The sequence below is a fragment of the Podarcis erhardii genome (assembly GCF_964252035.2).
Source record: "Podarcis erhardii genome assembly, chromosome: 7".
Classification (NCBI taxonomy): Eukaryota; Metazoa; Chordata; class Lepidosauria; order Squamata; family Lacertidae; genus Podarcis; species Podarcis erhardii.
Genome location: NC_138511.1, coordinates 60,209,727 through 60,236,719, shown reverse-complemented (window position 1 = coordinate 60,236,719; position 26,993 = coordinate 60,209,727). Strand labels below are relative to the sequence as shown.

Below are 26,993 nucleotides of genomic sequence, written 5' to 3'. Positions count from 1 at the left end.
AATTGGGAGTAGCCAGAACACACATGGTTCATTGTTCAAAAAATAATAATAAAATGTAATCCAGACATGCTGTATATATCCAGTAGAGAATCTGATTGGTAAAACCTTCTGAACAACCAAGGGAAAGGATTTCTTTTTCACACAATGTATAATTATGGGGTTTGTTGCCACAGGATGTTGTTACAGTCTCTACCATAAGTGGCTTAAAAAGAAGATTAAGACCTATCATCTTGGAATCATCACTGATGGCTAAAAATGAAACTTGTGTCTAGAAGCAGCAATGTACCACTGAGGAACGGATTCAGGAGCAGACAGGCATGTACTGTTGCTGCAATGGCTGTGAGATTCCAGGGAAGTGAACCTACGCTTGAATGGGCCTATGGCCTAATCCAGCCGGGCTCTCCCTACTTAACTTCTTATGCGTCACTGGAGCTGTAGCAGGCTATGCCAAAGGGAGTGAACTGAGGCCACAGGCCCACAGGAATGGGTGTGGGCTGCCGTGCCTCTAATTGCTGGGGAGAGGAACTGGCTCTTCAGGTGTATGAAAGGAGATGCCCAACAGATCAAGCTGGAAATACTGAGGATTCTGCACAATCTTCCTGGCCTACAGAGAGATTGTGGTGTGGGAGTCACTGAATGATCCTCTGCTTGGGGACAGTGAGTAAGGGGGTGCTTTGGGGTGCTTGAGAGACGTGCGTAATTATTCTGAGCAAAGCTATGTGCAAGTTGCAAAATGGTTCCTTGTTCTCTTTAGGAAGGGAACAAGCAACCCCCCTGGCTGCAGATGTGCTGAGCAAGGCAGTCGGGAAAGCTGGTTGCTGAAAGAGATGGAATGAAGACATTTCTGTGGGTTGTGGCGTCCACAGGAAGGCTTGCTGCAAAGAGGAAGGCCTGGGGCAAGGAAACTGCTCCATATGCTCGGTGCCCTTAATCATTTGCTCTACTTCAGGGAAGGGGGTGCAGCTCCCACGTCTGCTTGGATGGAGCTCCCAAAGGGCATTGGACATAATTTTCTTCTGCATGTGGCCAACACCTTCCAGATTGATTATACAACCTGGTTCTAGCATATGGTGCACCTCCAGCAAAGAATGGAAACTAGCAGACCTAAAAATGCCCAGAGTCCCTTTTGGCTGTTAATCCAGGGTCAATCCAGGTGTGTGTGAGGGGGGAGGAGTGCCTGCTCTCTGGAAATGCCCCAGATGATTGGAACCCATTGGCTACTTTATACACAAAGAGAAGAAGTGGGTGAGGAGAGCCACATTCTCTAGCCCATTTCACCAGAGGGACACTTCTTTGACCCGGGACAGGGTTAGTTAGGGTGTTCTATATTAAGGAAAACCTCATCCTCCGCCGAGCCTTCCAAAAGGTCTCTTGCAGACCTTCCTTAATGCCACATGGGAAAAGGTCTGACACTGTCAGCTGAAGCCCTGGGTTTTGAGGGGGCACCACAGAGCAGTCTCCCCTACATGGTGGCAGCCCCCAATTGCCAGGATTGTTCCTTGCCTCTGGTCCGCCTCATGTGGACATGGTTTGCATGGAAGCCTGAAATTTGGGACCCTCAGGGTTTCAAAAAAAGTGTGGCTGTCATGTGCAGAGCCAAAGAGAGATCTGATAATGTGCAGGAGGACTTATGAAAAGCTCCAGCATCCCCCAAGGGCAAAGGCGACACTCCCCAGGTGTGTTCCTCTCTCTGGACTGACCAATGCTTGCACACGCTGTTCCTTGCAAGATTTTGGACTGCCTTCTGTTTCAAAAGCCCTGAAAATGTCAGGGATGAAATAAAGTGTACAAACAGGGCACCCTAATTTGCATGCTTCTCTACTGTGGCTTTTAAAGTTTAATTTAATTTACAGTGCAGGAACTGGGCGGGGTTTTGGCACAGAATACAAAACAGGCCTATGCGTGCAGCCAGATCATGTTTTAGTTTGCTTGGCAAAGGTTCCTCTGTGGGGGATTGTTCAGTTTGTTGAGGATGTGAACCAACTGACCTCCAGCCAAACAGCCTGAGTCTGTGTCAGCTCAAGGTCAGGCAGGAAGAGCCGACTCCTTCACTTACTGCATAGTGGCAAGATTTTAGTCCCCTTCCTCTCCAGCAGGTGCTCAGGGCCCGCAGACTGCCAGGGCTTCCCTCCTGCCTCTTTCCTGCATGCAGCAGCAGTCCAATGTCCACCCAGGCATCAGTGGCAGCCACACGTCTTGACCACCATGTTGCGGTGCTTCTTGAGGATGACGTTGTTGTTGCTGTCATAATAGAGGACGGAGGTGGCGCTGAGCTTAGTGGGTGCACAGCAGGCCTTGGGGACTGTTTCAGGCTTCATCAGGTGAACCTGAAAATGGAGTTAAAGGGAGATGCAGTCATTGGAGCTCTCCTCCATCGGAAATTGTCCAGCTTGGTTGGAGCGTTGAGTAACCAGCCCCCGAGGTCCAAAGGCTGAATGTGCACACCCCCAGGCTCCCCCCACCCTAGCATCTTGATTTGGAGAAGGAAAAAACTTCAAAGCAGCACTTGTTTATACGGAGAAAAGGCATCAATTTCCATGAGTAGGTTATTTGTCCGCGTTGGCAAAAATATTTATTCAAAACCGTTTGGAAGCTTGAGTTGCAGTTTATGTTGGAGCCTCTCTCAAGGCACCATCGCTGGAAGGAAACTATCGACGGGCTGGAAGTCAGATTGCAGCGGCTGTTGCTTCCACTGCACATCTACTTTTATCCCATTGAATTCCAGCTGAAGGGGAGTGGGGGATTATCACGATGTCTTTCGCGGGATCATGATGCAACCTGGAACTGCCTCCCCACCCCAATGAAGTGAACAAGAAGCTCTTGCAACAGATGGGAGAACCGATTGGAGAGCACCTGCTTTGCAGGGAAAGACGGCCTCATGCTCAATTGCCTGTCTAAAGGCCCAATGTATGAGGTCTCTGGGGTTGCATTGGGTCCTGAGAGTAAGTGAACTCATTTCAGCTAGAAAACAAGCTTTGTGCATGGGAAACAGCTTTTGTAGCTGGGGTGAGAGATACAGCATCACAAGCTTGCTCCCTTTGCCTCTCCTGACTTGTCCCCTGCCCATGCAAACACTAGGGCAATTGTTTTGAAACCCAGTCAGTTGGAGCCAGAGCCCTACTTGCTGGGGCTGATGGAAGTTGTAGTCCAAAGATACATCACCAGGTGCATTTCCACCAGGCACCAGAATTCCCTGAGGGCTGCAAGAAGGAAGGCCACCATGGCATCTATGCTTCAGCTTCACTAAGGGCCAAACTATATATAAGATGTGTGGCTGCATTTTATAGCCAGGAAAAGGAAAGACGTGATCAGGTTTGGGGTTGAAGGGAGCATTAAGGCTTTGGGTGAGGGGCGTTAACACAGGAGGGAAGATGCTGCAAGTGAAAGGCTGGGACCTGGAGCATCTGCCGCACTTGAGGGACAGATAATTAAAGCACAACCAAGTCTCCCGCTGACATTGTGACATCAGATGATTTGTCAAGTGGGCAACCCTTCTCATTCATCAAACCTGGCCCGCAAGCTGTAGGAGAGAGAACTGCCCAGCCCAAGCCAGTTCCCTACACTACCAAGTGTACTAAAGGCATCAGTGAAAGCTACTGACCTAGGGGGAATAGTGGAACAAGGGTGCACCCCACTTCTGATCAGAAAGGCACAGGAAGCTGCTCAAAGTCCATCTAGCTCAGTACTGTCAACTGGCAGGAAATCTCCAGGATTTCAAACGGAAGTCTTATCCCAGCCCTACCTGGAGATGCCACTGGGGATTGAACCTGCTCTGCTCCTGAGCTATGGGCTTCCCCAACACCTACAGACAATCCCCTCTAGCTTGCCTCTCTTGTTCCAAGGTGCCCTCTGCCATGCGGAGACACTGACCAGGGACTGAAGGATGGCATGATTTGTGGCATTCATGCAGGAGTCCAAAGGGAAAGCGCAGTCCCCTGCGCAGTAGAAAGCGGAGTAGCCCCGCGGGGCAATCACCCAGTCCTGGAAGAACAAAGCAAAATGACTTAGGAGAAGGTGTGGCTAAAAAAGCTTACCTGCAGCAAAGGCATTTAAAGAACTCTCTGACTTTACCAGTTTTCCTAAAATTAGGCTTCAATCTTAGGGTGCAGTTGGTTGCTGCATTTGAGTTTCTGCTTGAAGTCCCCAAAATATCAGCAGCTGTCTCCAGAGCAGCTCCGAGCAGGGCTTTCAGTGTGACTGCTCCTCTTGGGTGGAACAGCATCTCCACTGAGATACAACAGGCACCTGCTATCTGCACCCTCCAGAATCAATGGAAGACATTTATCTTTTGAGAGGCTTTTTCACCTGGGTAAAAACATCTCTGCCTCAGGAGTCTTTTGGTACTGTTTTGAAACCATTTTAGTTTTTATAGTGTGTTTGCAAATGGCCTTGAGACTCACATGAAAGGTGATGCATTAAACAATAAAATCTTAATGATAATGAGGTCAGGGAGAGAGATCAGACACCACTGGATTCCCTTCCCCATCACCACAGAAATGTCTGTGACCCTGGCTCTTCAGACACCAGCCGTCCAATGTTGGCGAGGTTTGTGTTGGGGGCAGTGTGGGGTATGTTGGAGGAGGAATCTGAAGGACCCAAGCTTTCCTAGCCCCCAAACCCAGGAGAAATCTGCAGCAGCCTTTCACCTTTATTTCCCTTTTTTTGTTCCCAGTGGAAGGGAAATTAGGTTTTTTTTAAAAAAAAAATCCATCCTGAAAGGGATGAAGGAGCTCATTTCTACCCTGCTGGCATGAGACCACGGGCAAGGGCACTAGCAGAGCAGTGAAACTACTGCCAGCTTCACCCTTGGCCTGTACTAGCTCTAGGACTGCACTGGTAGTCTTTTTTCTTTTTTTCTTTTTAAGAGATCTACGTGAGTCCCCAAAACTTCTGAGCCACACCTTTTCTTTGTAAGTTGCTGATCAGAATGAGACACACAGAGAGATCGGTACTCTGCCACAGCAATGTGGGTTAGGGGTGGTTTCCTGCATGGGAGTGTGGGTGTGCTTGGGTGCACACAAGCTGGGCTTATGGGAGCAGCGATTCACTTCTTTGGGATGCCACCTTGGGAATCCCTGAGAAAATATGCTCTATATAAACCTGCCATGACTTTGAAAGAAATGGGTTCAGAAAGACTGAAAAGACTGGAAAAGAGAAGGGGAAGGCGATGCTAAGATATTTAACTTTTCTGGGGGAAATGACTTATGTAAAGAAGAACATTTTTAAAATAGTTACCATCCATTTAAGCTCTTGAAAGTCGACATACATCTCGTGCCTTCTGCACACTTGCCGCCCTTCAGAAATGTGGACATCATCTGGGGGGGAAGGACCAAGAATGTCCATCAAAAGGCAGATGGTTCTCTATCATTCACTGAATGGGCAATAAGCCAAAGGGAAATCTGCACCATGGAAGGGCAGTGGTGGGCAACCTCTGCCCCCCAGCAGGCCATTTGAACAACACTGTGCCTACTTGCCCTTTGCCCAATGATGTTGGGTCTAGGGCAGGCACAGATGGGGCTGCATGCAAAGGAGTTTACAGGCACTGCTGACCAGCTGATGGACTCAGCTACCTGCCAAGCCCCGGCAGCCAGTTGATGAGCCTGGTAAGCCTCGAAGCCACAATAGATGGGAAAGAAGAGGAAATGTGTCTCCAGCATCTTTTTCAACGTTACTAACATTATTAAAGCAAGTGCTGGTGGGGGGGGGGTGTAAAGTGGACCAGGACCAGGAACTCTATTCCCACACCATCACCCTGATGATCAAAACTGTCGCTGCTACTGGTAACAGCACAATGGATGCCTGCAGGTTCCCCTCCACCAGCCGCTAATAGTGGTTCCAGGGCGGCGGCGGGGGGGGATTTGAATTAGGGCTGTGGCCTGAGGGGCACAGCTGATGCCAAGGAGACTTGGCTATTCTCTGTGTTGGTGCTCACCTTGAGGCTGTTCAGAAAGAGCTAATAGCCATGATCTCTGTGCTCTGCCTCTACAACTGGAGACAACAATGCTTCTGAATATAGTTGCTGGAAACTGCAGGAGGGGAGAGGGCTCTTGTGCTCGGGTCCTGCTTAGGGGTTTCCCACTGGGGCATCTGGTTGGCCATATGAGAACAGGATGCTGGATGAAAGGAGCCATTGGCCTGATCCAGCAGAGGTCTGCTTATGCTTTTATGTTTTGAGCCAATTGCTTTTCTCCTTGGCACTTGGTTGCATCAGGATCTTTCTTGTGGTTTTTATCATTCGTTTTAACCTGGCGTGGTTTATATTTCACTAGCCAGTGCTGGGCAGTGCCTTTATTAGGACCAACCCAAAAGCCACAACAGAATTCTCCAGATCTCTTCCTAGGTGCTACAGAAAGTTCTGTGTGTCACAGGGGATGGAATAAAAAATCAGTCTGGAAAGCCCTGAACTCTGCATCCAGATTCATTCCAAAGACAGAGGCTGGGCACAGACTGAATTGGTCTCTGCCAAGTGCTGGCAGGCATCAATTTACAACCTAGGATTCTGGGGTGAAGAAGCAATGGCTGATTCCCCATTTCTTAAGACCCAATTCCACAATAAGCTTCCAGGTGGAAGCATCCTAGGTCCCTTGTTGCTAGCAGCCTGCCAGTCACCTCGCAGCACTGAAGGGCCTGTTGGATGCCAGGTGCAGTAGCCTGCTTCTGAGTCCATGCTTGGGCTGCATGTGCCTGAGTGACAGAACAAATGACCCTCTGTGGCCCAGCCTGGGGGCAAAGTCTGACTGTCCTTCACTAAGCCGATTCCCTAGCTGCTTCTCCAGCCCTTCTGCTCCTTACCAAACGCTCCTGGTAGCCTGTTTGAGTGCGGGAAGCTGTGGCTCTTCTTGTGCTGCCTCTTCCTCAGGTGCTTGGCTGCACGCGGGACTCTGACTTGGTTTTGGCTTGCCCGGAAAAATGTCACCACAAAGGGCTGCTTGGAGCGTGGTCCGCGGCGACCCAAGAGGCCAGCTGATCCAGGATCAACACTCTGTCCTGCAGAATCCAAAAAACAAACCCTTTCCACTATGTTAATACTGCTGTACATCAGATTAATAGGTGGGGGTGTTAATCTGTTTAGGGGTCATTGCCCAGGGCACCCCACTAGGGAGGACAAGAATCCCGAAGAGGGAGAAAGGGAGAACAGGCACACAGAGACTCTGGTGCTTTCCTTTGCAGTTAGCAAATGGCATTTTCAAGTTTTCAATGACTAGCTAGAAATCGGATTATAGTCATAATGTGCTTTGCCTTCCTCGAAAAGTTAGCTTCCATTTTTTGAGGCCTTTCCAACTTTGATATGTATCAGACTACACATTTAATCTTATTTGCCTGTTGAAATTTGTATCCTGCCTTTCCACCAAAGGGTGCTCAAGGCTTTCCAAATGTCTCATATTATTGCCCTGCCAGCTGCTCTTTCTTCCTAGAGTTTTGCTGCTTAGGCTGCTTGGTAAGTAGTGTTTCTTTTCTTTTCATATAACGGGGGCTATATAAGATCTAAATGGAACCCCAGCCAGTAATCTGCTGCTGCCTTTTGGACATATGGATACTTTTGTAAACCTATTTGTTATTTTTTATGCTATGGAGCGATACAATTTTTTAATATAAATAAATAAGCCGTACGTGAACAGAGGATGGTTCCATATGCAATACCACCTTATCAAGTTTGCTGCTCTTGCTCTCTACAACCAATATAACAACTCTTACCACAAAATGGGATTCCTAAAAACTGCAAAAAAATAAATCAATAAAAAATCCCATTAGCCTTACCGTCCTCTGTCTCCACATAGAGCCTCAAGCCCAAGTTGTATTTGCGGTGTAACAGCCAGTGATTACTTGCAGCTGCGACGTCGAACACCAGCCAGCCCTCTGTCCCAGCCAGGATGTCCTGGAGGTCCAAGAGAAGCAGGTCTGAGTCCCTGGAGTAGCAGAAAGCAAGTATAAGCACAGCTGCTCCAAGTACAAAATGCTTGGCTTTTTTAAAAGAAACAACAACACTGTGATACAAGGCAGCCTTCCCCAACTTAGTGCCCCACTGGAAGACTTGGGGTACAACTCCCATCAGACCCGGCATCATCTGAATGTGTTATCTGGGGGCTGATGGAATCTGGAAGGCACTAGGTTGGCGAAAGCTACTATCTGGCTTCCCCAAGATTTTATAGATTTCCTGTAAAGGAAATTTTCTTTGCAGCAGTTACTTCTTATTTTCTGCATTTGTTCACTTAATATTTGTATGAATGGTGCACCTGTAGTGTTGGTGCATTTATTTAAAAGTTATTTCCTATATTTCACAGGGGATTCTCCCTACCTAGTAAACCTTTTTGCATTCTGAGTCTGGGATCTGTATGTGTAAATTTTAAAATAATTGGAATGACCTGAGAATACTGGGCAGGGCAGTAGCTTAGTGGTCAAGCATCTGCTTTACATGCAGCAGGTCCCAGGCTCAATCCCTGGCATCTCCCAGCAGGGGTGGAAATGTCACCTTTCTGAAAACCTGCCAGTCAGTGCAGACATTACTGAGAGATGGACCAATGATCTGACTTGGTGTAAATGAACTTCCTATTCTGTAAAAATGACTGTATATATTTGGAGGAAGGAATATAGCTCAGTGGTAGAATATCTGCATTGCATGCAGAAGTTCCCAGGTTCAATTCCCAGCATCTCCTGGAAAGTCGCTGCTGAGCTAGATGGACCAATGATCTGGCACTGAGTAAGGCAGCTGTCTATGTTCCTAACCCATAAGGAATGTCTCCTGTATGACTCTCACTAGAAAGTTGTTACCTGCAATCAACCATGATGTAGGAGTTCTTCCTGTGGGATACTGCCTGTAAGTGCAGCCGAGGGGGAGTTTGGTCCTGTGTGTCTAGTTAGGCTCACCAGGCCTTCTCATTTAGCCCACAAGGCCATTTGGGGCAACCAACATGTGACATCATCCTATGCCAATCCCAGTTACTGTGGCAATTTTGGGGCAATTTTTTTTTTTGCAAAGCCAGACTTTCTACAACTTTCCACATATGCTGCCATGCAAGGCATGGCTTGAGAACTGCTTCCCAACTTGACTAAGGCATAAAATTGTTGAGCTGCTCTCTTCTTATCCAGGAAGCAAGAGGAAGCGTCTACTTCTAAGGATGCTGCTATGAGCTTGAAATGCTATCTGGTGGGAGTCTGCAATTGGATATGTGGTTTTCTACTGCATTAAATTCCAATATGTTCTGTGAGGCTCATGATGAAACTTTTGCAAGTATTGTTGAATGGAATTGGTGTTTGGGAGGATGTTTGTTCTTTGATTTGGCTTGGCTTTTTAAAAAATGCCTTACCCACAAATACCTTACCCTACCTGGTACTCAGCAAATGTTTTGGCTGGGTTTTAATTCAGCCCTTGGGCTACAAGCAGTTCCCTACTCCTGCTCCAAGGGGATTGTAATGTTGAACAGTGTTATTAGTCCCCATGGTAGTTGTGTGTTCTGGGTCAGAAGTTGGTTTGCTCTTACTGTACCTGTTAGAATGTTCTTGGACAATCTCATATATGCTGACGTGAAGGGTTTTGTTGACATGCCAACTGAAGCTTTGCATCTTGTAAATTCGGAATTCAGCCGCTGTTACAGACTCCCCTGTTGGGATCTGTGTCAAGTCGAACCTGAATTCCTTCCAATAAGGCTTCTGGTGGAAGATGTCCCAATCTAGTTCAACTGGAAAGAATTGGGACATGATTACACACACACACACACACACACATACACACACACACCCAACAGATGGATTATTGGGACATCTTTAAGCCACGTTCTCTATTGTTGTTGTTGTTTACTGAATTAAGTCGCTTTAACTTGCCCGGTGCAACCCAAAGTGACTTACAACTGAGGACAGACAAAAAACCCCACATAGATACATTAAAACAAAGAGCAGAAAGAAATACATTAAAAATATCCCACCCACTTCTAAAAGGCCACAGATAGCTAAAGGATAAAGGCTTGGTTATAAAGGAAGGTTTTTGCATGATGCCTAAAGATATATGATGGCACCAAGCAAGCCACCATAGTTATCACAGTGTTGTATACTTTTAAAGACAAACCAATGCAATGATCATTTAAAAGACCAGAATGCTAAACACCAGTACAATTTTAATAAAATAGCCAAATAAAATATCATTTAACAAAAAAAATGGAGGTTATTTATTTTATTAATTTTCACTACACAGTTTGATGCTGTCCTTTTGCTATGCTTGGAATGCACTTTAGCCTTCACTCCACATTACTCAAATCTTATTTATTTACTACATTTCTATTTCACCTTCCCACGAAGGAGCTAAAGTTGGTTGTTCCCCTCCCCACTTTATCCTCACAACAGCCCTGTAAGGGTGAGAGACTGTGACTGGCCCAAGGTCACCCAGTGAGCTTCACAGGTAAGTAGGGCTTTCCACTTCCCTCTCCCAGGTCCTAGCCCAACACTCTAACCACTACACAGCACTGGCTCTATTTACTGAGTTTAAAATACATTCAAGTTTAGCACACACCCAATCTGCCAGGAGAAAATGCCTTCTGAAAACTTTGTTGACTGAAGGTTGAGGGGTGGCAAAGGCAATGGATCTGAGTCAATCTATGTAACATAAAACACATGTCCTCCTCCTAAGGAGGGAGGTAAAGCATCATAAAGTTATGGGTCACATTTTTCACAGGGAATTTCCCCTCCTGACTAATCAATATGTCTCACAGTTCTTCCATGGCTTAGAAGCACAGTCCTCATATGGTAAAAGACAGATAGATACAGCTGCAGAGATGCAGCATTAAAATAATAAAATAAAATAATGGCAGAATCTCCTTTGGTTGCAAGCTCTTAATCTATAACACACGCTATAGGAGTAACAGAATAAAACTGGCCCTGGGCGAAGCCAGGATTTTTGTTAGGGGGGCAGGCCTTTTGAGGGGGCAGAACCTCAGTTAGCTATGTATTTTTATTGGTTTTTATTGATTTAGGGGGGCAGCTGCCCCCCTGCCCCTCCCCTTGGCTACGCCCATGAAACTGGCTCTCAAAACCTGGCAAGGAGAACAAAGGATGTACAAGAACAATAATAATAATAATAATTTATTATTTATACCCCGCCCATCTGGCTGGGCCTCCCCAGCCACTCTGGGCGGCTTCCAAAAGAATATTAAAATACTATGATACATCAATCTATACATCAATCATCATCAGTCAAGAACAAATGCCATTGATCCACTTTATTTTCAAAGAAAACCTCTGAAAGCTGTCTCTCAGGCCACACTAGTAAGATCCCCCAGTACCTTTCTTGATTTCAGCTCACAGCAGTTCAGCGGTCAGGAGAATTAGGAGAGAATTGCACTCCCTAGCGTTCCATAGGGCATCCTTCGCCAACCTGATGCTCCCCAGATAAACATCTGGAGAGCAGCAGGTTGGGGGAGGCACTTTAGCATCCTGGAATTTAGTGGTTGTTAAGTAGCAGTGCAGAGGCCTGGTGGTTAGCTGGGAGAAAACAGCTGCTTTCCTCCCCCCTTTTTGGTGTGTGAAAAGGGCTCGACTGTCTGTGACGTGCCAGGAGAGGTTAGGGTGGGCTGCGGTTTCCAAAGGAATACTTCCCTTCCCAATTAAGGGAACCGAGGCAGAGAGAACTTGATGGGGGTTGGACTGCTTGTGTTTGTTTTTATTTCCAAGTCTGACAAACATCTTCAAGTTTAGGAGCTGTCTGCTTAAGCCAGCCACACACACACAATTTATCCTTTCCTTGTTTTGCCATTTTTCTAGCCATCTCAGCTACACTGACAGAAACCCCCAAACCGGGAAGCAGGTCTGGCACCTGAGCAAAGCGTTTCCCGCCTTCTGCTGGCATCCTAAAGGTGTCCTTTGCACCAATCAGATGACCCAACAGGAAGCCCCAAAGCACAACCTGAATGCAAGAGCCCCCTCCCCTCCTGTAGTTTCCAGGAACTGGCATTCAGAAGCATTGCTACCTTTGACTGCTGATGCGGAGCATAGCTATTGATCGCCCTCTCCCCTGTGAATTTGTCCAATTCTCTTTTAAAGCCATCCAAGTTGGTGGCCATCACTGCCTCCTGTGGGAGCAAGTTCAACAGTTTAACCATGTGCTGCATGAAGAAGTCCTTTCTTTTATCTTCCAACATTCAGATTCATTGGATGGCCACGAGCTCTAGCGTTTTGGGAGAGGGAGAACTTCTCTTCGCCCACTTTCTCCATGCCCAAGGAATCCCAGCTATTCCTCTTGAGTTGTCCTCCTGGTGCGGATATGGGCTTGGCTGAGCTGGCCTAGTCATCTTCCGCTCCCATGTCATACATGGCAGTGCTGGGAAAGGCCCCTGGCCAAGTGAGCAGGCAGAGAGGCAGGCAGCACAGGCCATACTCTCCAGCTGGCCCCATGTACGTGAATGTATTGCTGCTTTGTTTCCACGGCACATGTGGGTGTTGCCTCTGCAGCATTTGTCTGGCCAAGCAATGTGATGAACAAGAAGCAAGGAGATGTTGGAGGACAGGGCTCACCTGTGCATATGCCACACTGCTTACCTGGCAACCCCTAAGCTGGCCATATGAGATAGATGTCTCTGCCTTACAGCTAGTGTTGAAATAAGATTCAGCATCTTGTCTGCCTCAGGCAGAGGAGGAGGCATCTTGTTTGCCTCAGGCAGCAAAACATATTGGGCTGGCCATATTTTTAGGAACTTGGCAACTACATTTTTAGTTCTCCTGGCTTTCTGATCTCTCTGATCATTTAACATCTCTGCTCTGATTGTTTTCCGTGCTGCCCTTTCCTCTTGGGAACACCATTTTAATGTCATTTTGCTGCCTTTTTGTAACCTACTATAAATTGCCCTGGGACTTTTTAATTGAAGGGTGGCATTAAAGCAAGCAAACACAGCGATAGTTGGATGGATTCAATTTTATATTTGTTCAGGGGGTGAGGAGACAAAAGTCTCAAAAGCTTTGTGTGCTTCCAGACTACCACCCCTGCATCTAAGAATGTGACCATATTATAAAGCACAGGAGCATGTAAAAACACTGTTTTTGCACTCATGGGCAATTTCTAAAAACAGAAGTTCTGGGGGGTCAAGCCAGAATAGAAGGTTAGATATCTTTACTCCATGGGGTGGGTGTGTGTTTGTGTGTGTAGCTCATGATGATTATTAAAAGGAAAGGCAACCTTCATGTGCTCAGATGCACTCTTTACTTTAATCTGCCCTTTATTTTCAGGCTGAGACCTGCCTCCTGCACATTCCAAAAAATGCTGTTACGCCACTAATGGTGCCTGCAGGCCAGGCACCCAGAGAACATTTCTCACCTTGGGGATTGTAAATGAAGTTCATTAGTACTTTGCAAACACTGAAAACAAACCTAAACCAAACCCACATGTTCTTTCCCATCTGTTTACAGGATTATGGGAGTTTAATAGAGACGTTATTTAGCTTTGAGGCACTCTGCAATGAAAGGGGAGGGGAACCCCTTTTCCTAGAAATGCTTCTTCCTAACCAACTGCCAGGGCAGGATGGAGGGTTGTGAGGGGAAGAACTTAGGCAATAACTTCTCTGGGATTTATTACTTAAAGCAATAATGTGCTTGTTTGTAAAAGCAAAGGGTTAAGAGCATACATCTTCACATCCCAATGCACTTTGACCCAATAAAACTGAACAAATTCCTTCCAGTAGCACCTTAAAGACCAACTAAGTCAGTTCTTGGTATGAGCTTTCGTGTGCATGCACACTTCTTCAGATACACCGTGTATCTGAAGAAGTGTGCATGCACACGAAAGCTCATACCAAGAACTGACTTAGTTGGTCTTTAAGGTGCTACTGGAAGGAATTTGTTTTGTTTTGACTATGGCAGACCAACATGGCTACCTATCTGTAACTGAACCAATAAAACTGGTTAGGCAAATATTTTTATCTTTTAATGTACATCCAAGCACTATTCTCCTCCTACTTTATTTCATTGATTTATCTGATGTGGAACTACTACTACTACTACTAGTAATAATAATAATAATAATAATAATAATAAAATTTATTTATACTCTGCCCTCCCGCCGGCCAGAGCCGGGCTCAGGGCGACTAACATCAGTAAAATTACAGTAAAAAAACCTAATTGGGGGGGGGCAATTTAAAATACAGGTTAAAATGCAATCTAAAATGCAGCCTCATTTTAAAAGTAGCCCATAAATCAAAACCATAAGGAGAGGGAAACATAAGGGTCAGACTGAGTCCAAACCAACGGCCAGGTGGAACAGCTCTGTCTTGCAGGCCCTGTGGAAAGATGTCAAGTCCCTCAGGGCCCTAGTCTTGTGACAGAACGTTCCACCAAGTCGGGGCCAGTACTGAAAAGGCCCTGGTCCTAGTTGAGACCAATCTAACCACCTTGCAACCTGGGACTTCCAAAATGTTGTCATTTGTGGACCTTAAGGTCCTCCACGGGGCATACCAGGACAGGCGGTCCCGTAGGTACATGGGTCCTAGCAGCGGCGTAGCGTGGGTTGTCAGCACCCGGGGCAAGGCAAGTAATTTGCGCCCCCTAACCCGGGGCAAGGCAAGTAATTTGCGCCCCTAACCCCTAACCTGCCGCCGCTGCCAGCTTCTTCTTGCTGCTGCCTGGGCTGCTGCCATGGGGCTCTGCTACAGCCTGCGCCCGAGGCTCTTCGGCGACTCCGGAGGCGGCGAGCGCGCCCCCCCAGATGTTGCACCCGGTGCGGCCGGCCCCCCCTGCAACCCCCACGCTATGCCACTGGGTCCTAGTGGACTTTGGCTGTCTGTTGTTGGAGAGTTTAAGCTGTGTCTCCATCTATATGCCATCTGTGCCTTTGTAAATAACCACAAATATTACAAAACACCCTAAGCCTCCAGTGGCTGATTTCCTTAAGGAAACCAAGCCTGGGGGAGGGCCATACCCCATAAGCTTCTCATGGTTGGAAGGTGAAAGAGAAGAACAAACAAACAAACAAACAAACAAACAAACAAACAAACGTGTGTTTGTGTGTGTGTGAGCGCTTGCGCACGTTCTCTCTCTCTCTCTCTCTCTCTCTCTCTCTCTCTCTCTCTCAGGACTGCCTTTCAGGGATGCTTGATGATGACAATTATTCATCTACACTGAGGGATCCTGATAATCACTTGCTGCTGCTCTGAAACACTCTGGGCGTCTCCATGCAGGCTTAATTTGCAAATGGGCCATTGTTATGTCCCAAACAGAACCTTGGCAACAGGCTTTTAAAAACTCTTTGACTTTTCCATGGAAAGGGGATATCTGGATTATGGGCTGACATTTTGATGCCAACCATTGCCATGTGGGTGCTGCAAAAAGATGGCATGCACGATGCACCCATCCCACAATAAACACCCATCTGGAAGCAGCCAGCAAAAGTCACCAACCTAAGACACTGGATGCTTTGAAAGACAACCAAGGAACATTGAGAGGGAGAACAGAACCTACACTGACACCTGCAGCAGAAGATTAATCCATCTGGTGACCAAGGACATCCCACCTAGCCCTGCCTTTACAAATGGAAATTTTGAGACCCCTGTACTCTACAGACACGGCACCAATTCTTAGCTTCTTGCCATTGCTATCTTTCTCTAAATCATTTGCTAATAAAACCATGCTAGATGGAAAGTCCTAGGACTGTGTCCTTTAATAATGAAATCAAAATAGTTTGAGGCTACAGAAAACACAGCTTGATGCTATTTGGCATGTTAATTGCTTTTGTGTTTGCTTCATATTTCCCACTCTCTTTTGTTAACTCTGATCATCATGTCAGGCTGGATGTTTACATAAGGGGAGTGAGCGACGGAGGGCCCTTCTCCCAAACAGAATGCTGAGATTTTAATTATGCATCTCTGTCTTTTAAAAGTCATTCCTTCCAGCTACTGGGTTCACCACAAACTCCTCATTTTGTTTTTAAAGAAAATAAAGGCGACTCTGGCAGGGTGCCCAACCCTGGGCGGATGCGGACACAGCGCTCTTCCTGGCCAGAGGTCTGGGCCTGGCAAAGAGGGATGGGCAACTCTGCTGCCACTGAAAGAGAGGAGGAGGAGGAGGAGGCAGAACTCACCACAGGCAAAGGAAGCAGCCAAAACATTTTGGGAGTGCTAAGGGTGTTTCAATGAGAACATAAGAAGAGCCTGCAGCTGGATCAAGCCAAGATCTAGACTGGCATTCTGTTCTTGCAATGGTCAACCAGATGCCTGTGGGGAAATCTGCAAGCAGGATTTGAGCACAGTAGCGCTCTCAATGCCCCACCATTGTCTGCAGTGCAATTGGGGAATGCAGGGTGGGGAGCAGATAGGCACTGATTTCTCAGTGGAAACTCCCCCTCTCAGCAGCTCTATTTAAGTGTGCTTTTAATATCATCTCATATTTGTGCCCCACTGTATCTCCAAGGACAGCACCCTTTTTTTGTCCTCACAACAGCCCTGTGAGGAGCCTGGCCCAAAACCAGGGCTTCATGGCTAAGGGTAGATTTGAACTAAAAGCTTCTCCACAACAGCATCAGCTCCTGACCAAGTATTAATTTTGAAAGCTTATTGTATTTCAGTTCATATATAGGTTTGAGAAGTGCAAACTAGGTAGTTTCTCATTAAAACGCAAACAAAACTCCATCCCTTCCAGCACCTTTTCAATTTCTGCAGATAATTCTAGTATATTTATTTTCTACATCTTCCAGCATGCCCCATAAAAAATCTCTGCAGGTCTGCACACAGGACATCTTTTACACCCCTGCCAGTTTCAAGGTATTTTTAGCTTCAGCCGTGTGTGTGTGTGTGTGTGTGTGTGTGTGTCATTTTATTCTATAAATTACACCTCCACTGTAATTATACTAGTCCCTGCTGCCTCAGAGTGGTCCATGTGCCTTTTTCGGACACTAAATTAAAAGGAAATTCTGGCACACCGAACCACATAAAGAATCTGAAGTCTTAAAATATATTCGAATGAGATGCAGAAAGAACTCTATCTATCAGAATCCATGCCAAAAAAATAAGCCGAATGCAATACTTTGTCTGGAAGGGAGAGTGTGGAACACTTCAGCCCCCCAGCCTTATATAAGCTGCTTACACAACCAGACTTTCATGGGCAGAAACCATCTCACTCGCTCTCCCCCTGCGACTTAACAGGTACTTTGAGGTACATACACAAAGATGTATCTGCCCCCCCCCCCCATGATGAGCTGCCCATCTTCCCAAGAGTAGACATAGAAAAGAAGAGGCTTCTTGACCTGAACTTCTCTTCCTGTAAAGGGCGTCTCTAGCTTTCCAATATTCAGGGTCAACCCTATCATAAGGCAGAATGGGGCAGTCGCCTCAGGCGACAGATGCTGAAGTGTGGAAAGTGGATGGGCTTGCTCTGTGCCTCCTCAGTTGAAGACAGTGGAGGATGTGGTATCCCACACCACTACCCCCGCGTTTAAGGATCCCATTGCCAGTGGTGGCAGGTGAGGAGGCACCATCTTGCCCCTCGCCCATAAACAGCAAAATGTCTTTGGCCAGTGGCCCTAGGGATATTCATGACACAGGTTAAGCAAGTTTTCTATCATTCCACAGCTCAGTTTATTTCCTGCATGGTTTCTTCTCATAGCAGCGCTGGGACGCCCCCAGCACTAGACCACTGAATACCATTCCTTTGGCTTCCAACCTCTTACCACACATTTCCCACATGCTTTCCAGCTCACCCTTATTAATCTAAACAAACAAAAAAACAAGCATCAAAAGTTCCATACGTGGTACAGGAAAAAACCCAGACAGCTGAACGCGCCTCCTTAGCTTAGGGAATGCCAACGTGGTGCCCTCCAGATGTTCTTGGCAAGCCAGCTTCCCTCATCTCTGACCACTGGCCAAGCTGGCCAGGGCTGATGGGTGTTGAGAGTCCAACAAGGTCTGGAGGACACCACAGTGGCTGCCCCTGATTTCCCATCCTCCCTCGTTCTTCATGCTGGTCTCCAGAAATTTAAAAATCTTCTCGGCTTCCTTCGAGGCCTGGATCCCAAGGAAGTTAGGAGTTGCCAGTATTGGCATTTGGAAAAAAAAAAAAAGCTTCCTGTGTGCCATTATGTGGAGAATATGGGCAGAGTTTTCTCTCTTGTGGGTAGGAAGAATCTTTTCCCACTTAATCAGTGCAACCATAATCCTCTGCTATCTGCACTGAGGTTTGTTCCGCTGCCTTATGTGCAAAAACAAGAGGCCAGACCAAATCCAGCTGAAGCGCAGCTGAAGACCACCAGTCAGCAATTACACTGTCTCTGAGAGGCAACCATGTTGCCTGCCAGCTTGCCAAACACCCACTATGCTTTCCCAGGAGACCCTTCAGCTGTGGGTATGAGAGAAGTCACTCTAGCCAGCCTCAGGCTTTGAAAGAACCAGGAGCAGAAACAGCACCTGCTGTAGACATCGGGCCTGGCTTCCCACCCCAACTGGCAGCTGCCTGCCTGGGAGCCTCTGAGGTGGAGCCCTCTTAACTTTAAAGGATGAGGCAGCAGGTGGGTTTAATTCAAAAGCTGCACTACTTTGTTCTGGGCTGTTCACCGTTTATTTCAAATATAGTCTGGTACCACTCCTTGCCATTGCAACAGTTATAAAATGGGGGGGGGGGGAGGAGCAGCCTGCCACAAGGGAGTCTTGGCAGTGGCAGGGGGTGGGGTGGAAACAACAGAGGGATAATGCAGAATTCACAGCCACAAGACGTGGTGGTGGATACTTGTGGCCTCAAAAGCAGAAGCACTGGCTTGCCACACTATGAAGTAATATGCAGGACCATCTAAAGGGGGAGGCTGCAATAAACCAGAGTCCAAAATGACCCAAGTAAATTCATAAACTGGAAGACTACGAAAGCTGCATGGGGTCTCCATGGTGTGAGGCAGTCTGCCTCCAAATGCCAGGATAAAGAACTAGGGAGGCCATCACTGTCATACTTGGGAGCTTCCGCCCTGTCCCTGCTGAGTGAACAAAATGCCAGCCCTCTGTGAAATGTGAACCTTAAAATTGCATGCCGAAGTCCAGACCTCCCTCAAAGGCTTAATTGTTCAAGGGTTCCAACTACTGAGCGGGGAGATGAGCTGGATAAGCAGCACTGCAGCTCAGGGGCAGAGCAAAAGTCCCCAGGTTCAACTGGAGTTGAAGAGAGGTTTAACCTGGGCCTCCATCTCAAAGCGGGGCTCCAGTCCAGCAGCTTGTTAAGCTTTTAGCATTGGATAACTTTCACAAGTTGTTTCTTTGTACATCAGGCCAAAATGTTTCAACATGTTGAAGCAGGTAAACAACGATCCCCATTCAGCTATGGGGCAAAAGTGTTTGAATGGGCTTAATATCAGCAGCACTACTACATGAAAGCTAGATTCCCCCCTCAATAGTTAGTGCATGTGCACAGAAAAAGGCTAGGAAAGCATCTGTTAAATGTTAAAAACATTCAGATTATGTCTCATTCTTTTTTCTATGTACTTTATTTGTGTGTTGTAGTTTTCCATTTTTATTATGGCTGGTGCCTCAGAAGTGGCCTGGGTCCCTCTGGACCTCTGAGAAGGCCTGTCTCCAGGTAGGGCTAGGGAACCCTCATTCCTGAAAGCCATGAGAGTCATTGCCAGACAGTGTAGAGAATACTGTGCTCAATGGACCATTGGTCTGACACGGTCTAAGGCAACTTCCTGTATTCCTACAACTAGGGGGGTGGGGGCAGAGGTGGTTTTAGGATAGGACAACTGGTTTGAACACACTAGGTGCCGATGGCACCCAAACAAGATGTAGAACGAAGCGTGAGCCCCCCCCCCCGAATTTTAGCATTGCACAGGGTGCTGCTAAATTTGAGAGCCCAAAGTCTTCCACTGGTGGGGGGAAGCTGTAGAATAGCTTGGCAGGAGTTTGGACCCTGCAAGGAGGAAGGGTTCAGCCAGTGGTACAAATAGGTGAATTTGGACTTAATGGCTTTAACCGACCCTACATGTTACTTCAGTTGAAAATCACACTGTTAACACGCGCGCACACACAAACACACACACACACAAAAACACCACAGAACAATTGCTTCTACCTTTCTGGTACATCAAAGCAAAAAGAAAAACAACAAGAAGAAAAATTCGTCAGCCCCGATTTTTTTTAAAGAAGAAAAACTCTTGAGTATGGGCAGATTTGCATTGTAAAGTCATTTAAATCATAGCACCACAATGGCTAGAGGAATAAAGTAGAGCTTGCTTCAATAAAGTAGAGTGGCCTGGTGCTAAAGACATTTACTTGGGAATAAGCATCATTTTGTTGTAGGAAAGGATACTGTCCCCCCCCCCACTACAGTGAGCAGCACCTGTCCAGGAATGCCCAAACTAGCCCAGGTCCTGATGCCAGGACTGCATGCCACTGCTCTTTTCTTGTGCTGCTCTCTGAGAAACAGATATATTTTGGAAATTATATATTAAATATATAATACAGAACACTAACAGGACTTTTTTCGAGCCAGAACTTACTGGAACTCAGTTCCGGCACCTCTCAGGTGGGCACCATTGCCTTTATAAGAGAACAAGAGAAGCGTTCATGGTGAGTTTCGGCACCTCTTTTTCTAGAGAAAGAGCACTAAACATTAATATCCCTTTAGATAGATTGATATTAAATTCCTGGAAGTTGGGGAAATAGCCACAGTTTTTAGGCAGTCTCACTGGCCTTTTAAGAGTCTGCTGCTGTTTTCAAATTACAACTCTGCTGAGCTATGGAGGCAACAGCACTGCTTTGACAGAAGGAAGATTATTGGCAGCTGCAGCTCCACCCACAATGGCAGCAGAAGCAACCGCTGATTATCCAATTGCAAAATTCAGCCACGAGGAAGCAGATGCAAACTCCCACTCTTTTCTGGATGGAGGGGGTGCTTGTGCAGGTGAAATTCCCAAGATTGTGCCCAAAGACTTTATTGGCAAGACTGCCAAGAGCCCAGGCAAGGCCCATGCAGCAGGCCCAGCTCCATCATTCCTAGGACATAAGCAAGCCATTAAACTGGGTGGCTCCCCCAAGCTTTCTGCGTTGCCCAAAAATAGTTGCCATGGACAGCGAGCGACTCCCAGAAGACAACCTCAGTTTCCTCTTGGCATTTGGTCCAAAGCTCTTGCGGTTGAGGCAGGGAGCGCAATGCAGCTGCCCTTTCCGCTGGAAATCAGGGCGGCTAGCGAGAATCCTAAATTTAAAACGTCCTCAGAATTTCTCTGGTGCAAGAGGCCTCCCATATGTTTCCTTGTTGGGAGGCTACCAAAGATGAACTCGCCCTGCACTGAACAGGCGTGGACAGACTGGCATCTTTTATTTGTACCATACATAAAAGGCAGTATGAAAGATAGAGAAATTCATTAGAACGGGTAATGTCTGATGTCGGCGTATTTTTTTCCCTTTGAATCTGCTCAACAAAAAAACCTGAGCCTATTTAAGTGGTGTTGTGCAACAATGGAAATGAGGTGTAGTATAGAATTATTAACATTTTTGTTTTGAAACGCCGTCAGCACCACAGGATATACAATGCCTTTCACCAAACAAAAGAAAGGGCAAGTTTCATGTCTATGAAAGAACTCCAAAATATATCTGTGTCTTTCTCCTTCCTTCTTCAATCCTTTTCTCTATGGCCCCTTCCCTTCCAAGAATTCTGGAATGTTTAAAAACCAGGAACAAATTATGCCAAACAAAATGAGGCTGAAGTTGGTTCTATTTCCTAGTTACTTAAGTTTATGCTAACATATTTTGCTAGTCCGTGATCAGAATTTGCTCCCCATCCCCCCCCCCCGCAACATTCAATGGTGAGCATAGCTGGTTTGTAAGCCATGAAGAGATAAAACCCACTAATTATGGTTATCAAGAAAATTAACCCACGTTTCCAGAGCACGTAGAGTGTGAAATTGCGGTGTGTTAAAACCTTTTGGCAGGAGCCTTTTGGGAAGCAACCAACTTGTTCCCGAAGCACTCCAAACCCTAAAAACCAGCAAGTGATATATGAGCAGGGAACCAATCTCATTAATGGTCTCGGGTAAGAGGGTGGTTTTATTCCCTTCCCAAACACTAGAAGCTGCCTTATACCAAGTCAGGCATATTGCCTACATTGACTGGCAGCAGCTCCCAAGAGTTTCAGAAAGGGGACATTCCCAACCCTACCTGGATGCCATTGGGGATTGAACCTAGGACCTTTTGCACGATGAAAGTGCAATGCTGCCGGTACTGCTGGAGTAAGCTACAGGCCTCTGTGCACTCTGCCCAGATGAACAAGCCACTGTGTTGATGACCAAAGGAACACCAGTTGGTGGGAAGACTTGAACCTGTGTTGTCTCAGAAACTGCTACAAACCTGCATCACCTCACAAACTTGGCAAATGGGTAGATGTGGCTTCCTTTTTGCTAAATGATGAATAGTAGAGTTTGAGGGGTTTGGGGTTTTTTTCTTTAAATGCAATTCATCTTACATGACAAATTCCAGTCATCCAAGGTCTCCCAAAGGTACTTTTCACAGGAAGCTGTGGAGATCTTGAAGTGTTGGGCTAACAAAGTGAGACTTAATCTGGGGAAGACAGGTGACAAACTGGCGATTGGGATGGGGTTGTGCTCCTTTTGAAGACGAAGTTCACAGTTAGGTTGCAGTCTGCACCTGGATATATCCAGGTAGCGGCTGAGGCTCTGAACGCTCCAGGTGCACCAGTAGACTATACAGTAGGTGGACTATAAAGGCAGGTAGGCACAAAGCTGCCCTGCTTTCCATGGGGAAATGCACAGCAAGCTTCCAAGTCAGGGGTTGGCAACATGGTCATGCTCGCTAGCAGTGGCAGCTAGTGCCCACTGCAACTGGTAATGTGGAAGACAGGGAGGTCAACAGTAGGTGGTGCTAGAGCCAACAACAGGCAGAACCAACTGACTCTACTTTTGTCCCCTTCTTTCTCCCTTCCTTAGTTGTGCAAGAGCAACACTGAGACATGGCAGGCAGTGCCACAAACCTGGAGAGGTTGCAAGTGTGAAGGTAGGCAGGTGGAGGCTGGCTGAGGAAAAACTGAGCTTGGTGGGGCAGATGGGAGGGGGACTCCTCTTCTAAGCCATTTATGCAGATTTCCCTCTGGAGGCCTAAGCTGGTGCCTCTTGTGCATTCTGCACACAAAGCAAGCACCTTCGTGCATTTGGGCTAACTCCTCCATACAACAGTCTTTATGAGCGCAAGAGCCCCTTCATAATGGACCTCTCACTTCTGGGAGCTTGCACCACCTCCCTCCCATTAAAACAGGGGTAGGCAGCCCTCCATCTTGCTGGACTACAACTCCCATCAGCCCTAGCCAGCTTGGCAACTGGCCAGAAATGATGGGTGTTGTAGTCCAAAAACATTTAAAAGGGCTCATTGTCTTCCTTTCCCTCCTTTTTTTTGCCAGAACCCACAGAAAGGCACATCAATGTTTCCCCATCAACCTTTCCCACAGTTACAAATGTCACCTGCCTCTTATGTGGATTCTTCCCACACACTTCAAAGCTAATTAGGATATGTGCTTTAATTAGCTTCCTAGTATTGCTTGGGGGATTTGGCACCAGCTACAGGGCGGGATTCCCGCTGTGGGGTGCAGTGAGAAGGAAGAGAAGTACTCCCTACTTCCCGTATCTGGAATGCTAATATGTATCCCCCACTTCCAGTATCTGGAATGCTAATGTGTAACCCCCACTTCCCGTATTTGGAATGCTAATATGTGCAAATGCAAGACCAGAGCTGGATCAGAGCCTGTGTTCTGCCACCCAAGGCGGGCCTTTTAATCATTACCCTATTTTTCTCACTGCTTGGCAAGAGCAGGAGCAGAATAGGCAAAGCTAGACCAGGATTGTGCCACTTTAACCAATACTATGGGCAACATTCACATGCAATGCTGAATGGTTTAAATAGGGCAGTAATGCAAGCTGGCATTTTAATAACAACCACCTCGTGTGGATGCTGCAAAAAAGCTTGCATGAGCAGGGACCCCCCACCCCAGAATAAAGGCCCACCTGGAAGCACCCACAGATTTGCCCCAGGATTGACTGTGCTTCTGGACAATGAATGTGGGGAGGATTGTGTCTCACATAAATTAATGGGACAGGGTTGGGAGGGAAAGAAGCCATTCAAGGCTGCTTCCTTCAGGCCAACTTAGACATTTCAATCTGATTGCATCTATTTCATACCGGTTCTTGAATTGTTACCTACCGCGTACCCTCAGGAGAGGGCCAGCTCAAAATTGAAGTATCACATGAGGGATGCAGGTTAAGGAACAGCCGCTTCATATACTGCTCACACAACCAAGTTTCAGTAAGTCAGCAGTTCAGAGGCACAAGAACTGGCTCAACAGGATTCCAGTGCCTCTTTGCTTGCCACCTGGAATGGGACTCCTTGGAATCTTTGCTCCAAGTGTCACAAGGCTGCGAGCCTGGTCCAGCCAGAGGGGAAGCCCCACCTTGGCTCTCAATGCTTGATCCACCCCACTTTCCTTCCTCTTGCCCTCGAGTGCTGATGGAGCAGTGACCCCCATCAAGAGGGATGCTTGGCAGTAGGTAGCAAAGAAGCCCTTGAGTCCCCTGCTTTCCATCCAACACATTCTGGCTTGGCCACATTGCTCTTCCTAGTTGTGATAAAAGGCAGTTGTGCTACATTTCACCATGAGAACACCCCACCCAGGCTCCACCAGTCATTCACTGCTAAAAACCACCACCTGCAAGTTACAGAGGGGCAACATGTGCATGAGGGCAGGTCAGGGCGCAATCAGCACAGTTAAGTCATCAAGCTTATCAAGATGCTGGTCCTGATGTGGCTGCATGCTTCAACATCCCCATAAAAAAACAGAATGCAGAAAACAACGGCAAAAAGCACCAGGCTAGTCTATACACAGGGAGTTGGAGGAAGAGAATCATTTGAATGTACTGTACTAAGATGTAGCACAGGGTGGCCACAGGACCCCTTTGGCTCCTGGATGGACTGCACAGTGGTCCTTCAAGGACCGGCTGTTTGCCCCCCACCCCCCAGGCTGCAAAAAGCCAAATAACATTATACCCTAAGATGGATTGTGAATCTGGACTAGTCCTATAATCCTCAAAGTACAGACAGGTTGGAATTCTGCCACCCAGACTGATATGCCTCCCCAAAATAAAGCCAAAACAATCATCAAGTGGTAGAGAAGTTCCTGAAGCCTTCAGCTTGTATAAAAATGCATGCAGTCTCTCTATCTCTGCCCCCCGTGCTTGAAATTCTGATACTCATAGGAGCCAACTCCCAGGGGCTATGGGGTCTTCACCCCTCCAATAAAATATTTGAGGGGGCCAGGACACCCACCCAAAAGTTGATGGGTATTGCCATTCAAAGGGTGTGAATACACCACATCATGTGATTATGTTGGGGGGCTTACCTGTCTTCCCCAGTATTTTGTTCAAGTTGGCCAACTCTGCCTGTGGGGGGCTTCTTTCATTTACTGTATTATTCCAACTTGGGACAGCAAAGGTGTTGTTGCTGTCGTTGTTAATGATCACATTTCTGCCCTGCTCTTCTTGCCAATGGAGGGTGACGTGTGCGTTTTTCCCCTCCCCCAATTTTTTCTGCAAGATTTGTTGGAAGTAGGTGATTCCTGCTGGCCCCACATTTGGAAGGTGGTACCTGAATCATGTGAAGGGAGGTTTGCTTCCTTTATTTGGTGCTTTCCCTCACCCCAGTGCTCAGTGAGTAGCTTAAGTTTCCTCTAGGACCCCCTGAAAACCCCTTGCTGCCCTGTCTGCTTTCTCTTCTCAGGGTGAGATTTGTTGTCGCTGTCAGTCTCCCTCCTGCCCCACGCAGGTCTGGTGGAGAGAATGCTGGCTGGACTGCCTTGCTTGGGGTGAAGGGCTTTCCCACCCCATGGATCCATCCCTTTCAACAAACGGCTTCCTCCCCAAAGTCGGTCTGGGAATGAAGTGTCATGACATTTTCTGGGGCTCCACCGTACCACCAAGATTGCAATCCTATGCACATTCCCAAAAGGTGCAAATTTACTTCATTCTCAGTTTGCCACTTGCACAGCCTAAAATCTGCAGACCTTGAATTCCACCTGGCCCTTTGCACACCCTAGACGAGGCCAAGGATGGGCAGACTTCAGGCTTCTAGGATCTACTTGCTTTTTTGACTAGAACCCGAAGGTAACTCAGCTGGATCCAGGAACAAAATAATAGTTCATTTCCCTACCTCCCCCTCAGTACTGTAATTCAGAAAATGGGCTACCTCTGCCCAGGAATTCAGAAGCACCCAAGAAGAGCCAGTCGTCCTGACACAAACAAAACCTTATTTCTCCATGCCAGTAGCCGAATTCAGGGGTTTTGTTATTATTACTGGTCCGCACGGTAGTCCCCGGCTGCAGACCACCCTGTATCCACCCCGGCCTCGCCCACCGCTCGGCTCTCAGCCCCTGGCGTCGGAGGGCGGCCGCTCTCCCATGGCAGGTTCCTCGAGAGCAGCGCCGTCGGAGCTGCGCAGGCAGGGCCTCCCCGCTCGCTTGCTCACTCACCCAGGTTGACGAAGCTCATGACGGTGTCGGCGCCGTCGGCGGCCCGGCTCCGCGGGGGACTCCTCGCCCAGCTCGGCGTCCAGGGGCTGCCCTCGTCGTCCCCGTCGTCCCCGTCGTCGTCGTCCTGGCTTGCCATCGCGCGGTACAGGTCGAGCATGAAGAGCGGCGCGGCCGAGGGCGGCTGCCGCTGCTGCTGCTGCTGCTGCCGGGCGGAGGCTTTGGTGCCCGTCGGGGCGGGTCGCGTCCGGGGCCGGGGTCTGCCCGGCAGGCCCAGCAGGGCCAGGATCTCGCGCTGCATCTCGCGCCGCTCTCGCCCGCTGAGCCGGCGCTGCTGGGGCGGCTGCTGCTGCTGCGGGCAGGAGGCGGCGGCGCGGCTCGACGCCCGGCGGGCCCAGGGCTCTCCCGCCAGCAGCAGCAACAGCAGCATGGGGAAGAGCAAGGGGATCGGGGCCGGCGGGAGCCGCATCCTGGCGCCCAGCTCGGCGGTGGCAGCAGCAGCCCGGCCAGGGCGCAGGCGGATCCGGCGCGCC

The 26,993-nt window shown here is 47.8% G+C and overlaps 1 protein-coding gene across 1 annotated transcript; it reads right to left on the bottom strand.

Moving 5' to 3' along the window:
- Positions 1–1,903: 1,903 nt before the first annotated feature.
- On the bottom strand, positions 1,904–26,944 carry LOC309346554 (bone morphogenetic protein 8B-like). Its single transcript, XM_081870410.1, has 7 exons — positions 26,464–26,944; positions 9,485–9,677; positions 7,759–7,907; positions 6,793–6,987; positions 5,236–5,315; positions 3,871–3,981; positions 1,904–2,327 (listed from the first exon to the last, which is right to left on the bottom strand). The coding sequence occupies exons 1-7, from the start codon at positions 26,927–26,929 to the stop codon at positions 2,178–2,180; spliced, it is 1,344 nt and encodes a 447-aa protein (XP_081726536.1). The 5' UTR covers positions 26,930–26,944; the 3' UTR covers positions 1,904–2,177.
- Between the last annotated feature and the right edge of the window lie 49 nt (positions 26,945–26,993).